The sequence below is a fragment of the Gossypium hirsutum genome, chromosome A13, assembly GCF_007990345.1.
Source record: "Gossypium hirsutum isolate 1008001.06 chromosome A13, Gossypium_hirsutum_v2.1, whole genome shotgun sequence".
In the NCBI taxonomy this organism is placed as follows: domain Eukaryota; kingdom Viridiplantae; phylum Streptophyta; class Magnoliopsida; order Malvales; family Malvaceae; genus Gossypium; species Gossypium hirsutum.
Genome location: NC_053436.1, coordinates 444967 through 452844, shown reverse-complemented (window position 1 = coordinate 452844; position 7878 = coordinate 444967). Strand labels below are relative to the sequence as shown.

At 32.5% G+C, this 7878-nt stretch overlaps 1 protein-coding gene across 6 annotated transcripts; it reads left to right on the top strand.

Moving 5' to 3' along the window:
• Window positions 1-507: 507 nt before the first annotated feature.
• Window positions 508-4826, top strand: LOC107954474 (nuclear pore complex protein NUP93A). Of its 6 annotated transcripts, none has more exons than XR_005907343.1 (6): window positions 508-748; window positions 839-1004; window positions 2351-2442; window positions 2679-3223; window positions 3822-4091; window positions 4492-4826. XR_005907343.1 is itself a non-coding variant. In XM_041084384.1 (6 exons), exons 2-5 carry the CDS (start codon window positions 894-896, stop codon window positions 3862-3864), a joined length of 306 nt encoding a protein of 101 aa, XP_040940318.1. In that variant the 5' UTR covers window positions 509-748; window positions 839-893; the 3' UTR covers window positions 3865-4091; window positions 4492-4826. The 6 variants fall into 6 exon arrangements, 3 of the variants coding, with proteins under 3 accessions (XP_040940318.1, XP_040940317.1, XP_040940316.1); XR_005907344.1 differs by having other exon boundaries at window positions 509-748; window positions 886-1004; window positions 2626-3223; XM_041084384.1 differs by having other exon boundaries at window positions 509-748; window positions 3164-3223.
• Window positions 4827-7878: the final 3052 nt, after the last annotated feature.

Genomic DNA, 7878 nt, shown 5'->3' with positions numbered 1-7878 from the left:
ATTATACATTAAACCAAAAGAAAATATAAATTATTATTTTGGTTTTTATCTTTTCAAATAAGTAAAAAGGAAATTAATAGCTTCGACTTCAATACTATATTCAAATCGAGCAAAAGTGACCAAAAAAAGTCAACATTTTTTTTTTATAAAATCTAACACTAAAAAACAAAATTTTAAATTAGTATTTTAGGCTTTGTCTACAGAAGAAATTCATATATTCAGCATTACATTATCAAATAAATTTATAAAAATAGTAATAATAAATATTTTATAAAATCATTTGACTAATAATTTTCACCAGACAAAATAAGGGATTTTAAGCAAAATAAATAAAATGATTTTTTGTGGCGTTTTTATGAAAAACGCCGTAAAAGATAAACAATAGTGGCGTTTTTCATAAAAACGCCACAAAAAATTATTTTACTTGGAACAAAACTACGCCGTTGTACTCTACTAAAAACCTATTTTGTTTCTCTTAAACCGCAACCCCAAAATCCCTTATTAATTTTATCCCCAAATTTTACCCATTGGAATGTCTAAAATTTCTCCCTAAAATTTCCCCCTAAAATGGGTATCCCCAAAACATATCTAATTTTTCCCCCAAATCGAAATCCCCAAATCAAAATCCTTCCACCATTTCTGTGTTCCCATACTGATCCCTAATCCTCAGCATCTCTCTCACTGCATTTCTTGCTTCTCTAAATCTCCATCTCTAAATCTCCATCCCTTTGATTTTCGCCGAAATCTAGTAAGTCTAAGTTCAAATCTGTTTTAGAAACTTCTATTTTTTGTATCTGTTTTAAAAATGCATTTCTTGCATTTTTTGTATCTGTTTTAGAAAATATAAATTGAAGAGTAAAACTCTTGAGCTTTCCCTCGCATCAGTGATTCACATGAGAGCTATGGCGAGTGAGCAAGGCATGAGTAGTTGGACCGATCTTCTCCACTCATCCACCAAGCTTCTTGAGCAAGCTGCTCCTTCTGCTCAGTTTCCTCCTCTTCAGGTCCTGTTACTCTCTCTCTCTCTCTCTCTCAATATCAATTTACACAATGCTCGAGTTTGTAATGAATCGAGACAAGCGTTGTTAAAGAAAAGGGGAAAGTGGTTAGGTTTTGTGAATTTTTTTTTGCTTTTGCTTTTGCTTCTGGTTATGCTATGTTTGGATGCCTAGAAAATGAGGGAAATGAGGTAGTTTGGGAGATATTGAAATGCGGAAACCCTTCTATGGTTCATATATTTCTTGAGGCAGAAAATTTCTGGAAATTTCTCATGCCTCGTTCAAAGTTGTGTTTTTTTAAGTGAGATTGTTCAAGGGAGCAGAGAACAGAAGGCTCTGCTGAACTGTAGTCCAGTAGTAATATTTGGTTTATCTCTCCGCTTTAATGTAATGATTGAGGAAGTTTTAGTAATAGGCAAAGGAACCACTGCATTTTCATGTATTTCCAAGCTCTAATTGTATTAATGTTTGCTTCTGAAGGTTAATTCAGCTAATGCTTTGTTATAGTGCTGCTGAATTAAATTATAGTATGAAAAATCAAGAATCTTTAACTTAAAATGTCTATTAATGTTTTAGATGAGAAATTTAGCTAAATGGAGGCCATGTCTTTGTCAAGTCCTGTTAATTCCTTTAACTAGTAAACTGATTGGATTAGAAATGACTTAATATTGTTTTCCACCAAATAATTAGTCATTAATGGGGATTCATTTTCTTCAACTTCAGCAGAAACTTGGTTTTTAGAGATCTATTATGGAGGGTAAGAAATGGCTTATGTAGACAATGTAGCCAACAATAAATTAGGAACACGACACAATGAAATGATGTAGTGGTTTTATGAAATTTAACCATGAACTTTTATTCATCCATTATTTTGTATTATAATGAGAATAACTAATAAATACCTTTCCTTAGGTCATCTCCTTTTGAATGTTTCTGTTGGAGACATGGACTATGATACCCATGATGTTCATCATATTTATCTATATTTCCGTTAATATTTATTATCAATTCATATTATGGATATTAGTTGTTACTACGATGATATTAAGTGAATGTATCATCTCCTTGATAATGTCAATAAATTATAGTAACATTCATCAATATATCGTTAATTCAAGTTAATGTTTGATGTTAGTAGCTCAGAGTTAAATACTTTGGTTGGAGGGTTATCTATTTGTTGATCCAAGAAAATTGAAAATTGTTTAAAATTTTTGTTTGTTTGTTTTCAGTGATTGAATCTTCAGTTGGTATGTATCTCAGCTGAGATTATTGTTTAAAAAAGGAAATTTCAGTGATATAGATCCCATACATGAGGTTTTCACTGACAATCTGCTTACAATAATTTTATTCAGAGAAACTTAGATCAGTTAGAAGCACTATCAAAGAAGCTCAAGGCAAAAACCTTAAGAACTGAGGCTCCTTCTCAATCCATTGCTGCCACAAGGTAACTTTATACTTTATAATTTTAATTCATTACTCTTGTGATTCTTGTATTCACAGTCTGTTAAAACAGACAGAATGTTAGCTAAGAAAGTAAGAGGAAGTTGTTATCTTGGAACATTGTTTAGGCTGCAAACTTGGCTTTAAGCAACAATTTGAAGGGTTATCTTTTGTTTATTTCTCCCAGATTATTTATTTACCATGCGGAATACATAAAAATGGTCTCTGTTGTGTTTTAAGGCTACTTGCACGGGAGGGAATTAACGCTGAACAGCTTACACACGATCTGAAGTCTTTTGAATTGAAAATAAGTATTATTTTCCACATTTTCATTTATGTTAGCTCAGCTTTTGTGGCTTCTAGCTCAAGAACCCCCTAAACCTACCATAAAATTTGTTACTTGTTTTTCTTTGGCATATAAGGCTATTTAATAGATATTTTGTGGGGAATGGATATTGATAACGATATGTCAAGATAAGGACATTTTCCCCCTTCCCCTAAACTTTATCTGCTATGATTAAATGATATTTGATTTCAGCTTTTGTATTTTTACTGTTTAAATGCTACTTTTGTTCTAAAACGCATGCGTATGGTCAACTTTAGAGAGCTTTGCTATTGATTGCTTCACAATCTTGCTTCAAGGTCCCCCTCCCCCTTTTCATAGTTTTCTCTTTACTGCAATCTCACAAACCATGTTTTCCTCTCCTTGATCATCTTTCTGCAAGACAACATTTGAGGATGTTTTCCCTGTTGAAGCAACAAGCGTTGAGGAGTATCTGCAGCAGGTACTATTTGCTCTATGGATTGCATACTTTTAATATAAGTTCAATGGATAATGACTAATGGCTCATTTCCGCTGGCTAATCACATTCTTTTGGGTTAGAGCATGTATTCAGATCCAATTGCTATTTACTAACTGGTTGTTGCATAATGTGTGAATTATAGCAATTTGGCTGTTCAACACACTGTGAAATAAAATAAAGGGCATTTGTAGTTAAACTACTGGCACATTTGAATGTTCTTTTGCATACCAAATTGATTCTTCTTCAAACCTATGCCACAAGGAGGTGTGCTTCATGACTAAGGTTTTAACCCAGTTACTGATTCACTCTCCTTTAATCCACTAACCAGATAAAAAGGAGACTTTTTACTTACAAGCTATGTCATACGCCTCACTCTATTTCTTGTTTGTATGTATTTGTTTATTTTTGATATTATCTGAGATGGCTTGTAATCTCTATTATACATTTTGTTCCTCTTAAATTTTGGTGCATTGCAAATAACTTAGAACCAGTGAACCTAAAATTTAACAAATCGATGACAACTAAGTTTGTAGGTTTTCTGCTTTTACACGTTTGATTGGTGGTGTCTAATGCCTTGCAGGAAGATTGGCAAAAGGAAAAACGGGTCTTCTTATAGAGTTTGAGCAGAATTTCAACATTACCTAAGACAAACATGATTGATAAAAGCAGTGGTGGTATTCGTTCAGGTCAAATGGTTCCCATGGCTTCTAGTTCTCATGTTTCTTCTGGTCCTTCTGCCAGTGGGCTTCTACCTTTAGCTGACAAGCCAGTTGTTGAGAAAAAAGTGTCGGTATATGCGGAAGTTGTTAGAAATCTGAACAATGCAAGACAACAAGGCTTGCCATTAAAAGTAAGGATGATTTTTCCCTTTCAAGTTATAAAAATTGGTTGAGCAATTTTCCAAAATCATGAGCACTGAAATATCGTCTTGCAATTTGTTTAATAGTTTCTTGAATGATAATATGCTATATTTGTATATGCATGCTTGTCTTATTGTCTTATATGGCTATTCTACATTCCAGTTAAGTATTTGCTCAAACCTTCTGCCCAATGAATTTGTTTGGTCTCTAGCATATTATTATTTACTCAACCTTTGATTTTTATATGGCTGATGTATTCATCTTTATTTAAAACATTAAGCAGCAAATACTACTAATATTAAACTATTCAAAGATGAGAAACCCTGCTAGAAACTAGTATTTCATGAACTATACGAATTGTGACTGACGGTTTGTTCTATCTGGTTGCAGGCCTGTGCCATCAGCGCTTGTGGTAATTTTGCGGTTCTAGGGACAGCAGGGGGTTGGATTGAGAGATTCAATCTCCAATCTGGAATAAGTCAAGGTAGTTATGTGGACGACATTCCCTTTGATTCTTTGGCATTTTCTTCCATTTTTGTTACTTTGAATTTGGTATGAGCTTTTTGTTTTTCTTTCTTTCCATCAATGTAAATGTGCTTAAAATTTATCTAAAAATTCTCATCAACATAAATTTTCATAAATTGTATTATCTCTCTGTTGCTGGTAGATTGCCCATTTATTTAAACATAATATTTAAATTCTAAATTTAAATTCATCAATTTTTATATTTAGTTTTAAAGTTCAAATTTTAATAGAAAATTTAATTTAATTAATATTTTTATTTATCCTTAAAAGTATATAGTTTAAAGTTTCAAAAATAAAATATAATATAGAAAATAAATATTATTTAATAAAAATATATATATATTTTTAAGGTTATATTCCTAAGCGGCGTTTGTGGGAAGCGCCGCTAAAGGTCATGGTTTTTAGCCGTGTTTACGGGGAAAGCGCCGCTAAAGGTCATGGTCTTTAGCGGCGTTTGTGAAAAAAGCGCCGCTAAAGGTCATGGTTTTTAGCGGCGTTTGTGGGAAAAGCACCGCTAAAGGTCATGGTCTTTAGCGGCGTTTGTGGGAAAAGCGCCGCTAAAGGTCATGGTATTTAGCAGCGTTTGTGAAAAAAACACCGCTAAAGGTCATGGTCTTTAGCGGCGTTTGTGAAAAAAGCGCCGCTAAAGGTCATGGTCATTAGCGGCGTAGGCTATAGCGACGTTTTTTGCGGCGCTTGTGAAAACGCCGTTAAAGGCAAAAAAAACGCCGCTAAAAGTCTGTTCTCCTGTAGTGGTACATCAAGATTTCAATATGTTTTTAAGTTTGGAATTATTAACAAAGCATGAAAATAATGTTATAGTAGAGTTTTCTTACATAAGGTCCTATGTTCTTGATATGTTAGTGAAGAGAAAATAAGAGAAAGTGATGAGAAATGGTGTAGAAAAAGAAAATAAGGGTGTTATAACATGGTAATTAATATCTTGCACTAAAACAGTTCTAGACAGCAGCAGTAGTAGAACTTTGAAAAATCACCAAAAATTGTAGAAATCGAATGATAGGATGAATAAAATATGAGATTAAATATTGTTTAGTCTAGTTTCTTATAGAAGAAACGATGTAAGTAATGGATTTGTAAATCATGAGATATAATAAATTTTGTGATACAAGGTCAGAATGAATTCGGGTTCCCCTGTTCTGACTTTGGAAAATCATAAAAAATTGGATAGAAACAACTAGGGGCTTAAATTTATATTTTTAGAATATTTAATGAGTCTATTTTCAATAGAAATAAACATGAATGTCATTTGAATTCTGTACAAGGAGATAATTAATTTTTAGTGAAGAAGGGTCAGAACTGTCAGACAACAGAACAGGGGTAACTTTAAAGAATAAACTGTACTTATTAGCTAAACCAAAAATTCTGAAACTTTTATGAAAAGAAGATATATGAGTCTAGTTTCAGGGAAAATTATCGGATCTTAATTTGGAGCTCTATAGCTCCAGATATAAATAATTTAGTGACTATGACACAGATGGACAGTTTGAATATTCATAAAAGTAAATAATAAAAAATATAGATGATGTTACTTCCAAGTGTGTTATATACATTAAGGATGTGGAATGGAGAGGAGGAGGAGGAAAATATATATGAATATTCAGCTAGCATGGCTAATTTGCATGTTTTAGGTTTAAGGACTAAATTGAATAAAAGTAAAACTTCAGGGGGCAATTTTGTAAAAATGTCAAAATGACCAAATTGAAGGGAATGAATTGTTTTATTATCTAAATTAATAAATTGAATGAATTTGTCAATTTAAGATTGAGTGAAAATTGGGAAAATGGTAAATTACCAAAATGTCCCTGAATCTTGATATTTTTGTAATTTCGCTATGTAAGTTCGTATAACTTGAATTATATTCTTAAATGCTTGAAATGTATGTTATTGATGTGAATATGATTTGAAAGTTCATTATATGAAAATTTATGAAACATTGATATATTTGATAAAAAGAGGAAGAAATCCCGGTTGAATGAAAGGAAATTTCGATGGATCTCTGAGAAGGAATTGACAGTAAAAAGGATCTAGCCGGACGGGTGATCCTACCCTGATATAGCCATTCCGAAGAATATGTGGAAAATGGATTTAGCCCAGACGGGTAATCCGAATTAGGGTCTGAATTTAGCTTGGACTGGTAATTTAGATCCAAGCTCATTAGAGTAATTGACGTTGCAGGGGATTTAGCCTGGACTGGTAATCCCACTGTAAGGATGAGGTTCGCGGGAGTGTGCTCTCTGATATGAAATGTGTAAGACCATGGTTGAAAGATACCATGGCAACCTGATATGAAATGTGTAAGACCATGGTTGAAATGAAATGTGTAAGACCATGGTTGAAAGATACCATGCCAACCTGATATGAAATGTGTAAGACCATGGTTGAAAGATATCATGGCAACGTGATATGAAATGAATAAGACCATGGTTGAAAGATACCATGGTAACATGACAGAAAATGAATAAGACCATGGTTGAAAGATACCATGGCAACGTGATATGAAATGAATAAGACCATGGTTGAAAGATACCATGGCAACATGACAGAAAATGAGTAAGACCATAGTTGAAAGACACTATGGCATCATGTCAAAGATAAATAAGACCGTGGATGGGAGACGCGATGACATCTATTGAACAATTGATATTCAGGTAATATGCATCAGATGACGAATGGTTATATAAAATGGTTGTGTGAAATGTTTACAAGAACTGGTCATATGGAAATATATGTACAAAATAGTTGTATGAAATAATTATGAAGATAGATAAACGAAATAAGAATAAGTACATGGAATATAATTTATGTTAAGTTTGATATAAACTTTACCGGAATAAATATACATAAAATATATGGAAATGATGGAGCATGAAATATTGATATAATGAAATAATTGATATATACTTATGAAGAAACGGTAAGAGAATGATATGTTTCATGACATGTACATATATGATTATCTTTGATATGTTGATACAAGGAAATTATGTAAGTAAAGACAATTATTAAACTCAAGTGTGACATGTCGAGAAAATAAGTATATCAATGTTGAACTTATATGAAATATGTGCAAGTATACTAACAATGATGTGGCTTGACGCTTAGACAAGGGTCAAGCTATTGATTGAATGGTAACATGTTTAATTATAAGAAGCATTGAAATAGTAAGTACTTAGATGAAAATAAAATTTAAGATTTTGCGAAATTTTTTTTATGATCTCGATTTAATTCCGG

Excerpts from the sequence above, each read along its gene's own strand:
- LOC107954474 (XM_041084382.1), top strand. The coding sequence starts at position 3,894 with ATGATTGATAAAAGCAGTGGTGGTATTCGTTCAGGTCAAATGGTTCCC. Across the intron at positions 4,092-4,491 it reads AACAAGGCTTGCCATTAAAA|GCCTGTGCCATCAGCGCTTG; the intron begins GTAAGGATGATT and ends ATCTGGTTGCAG.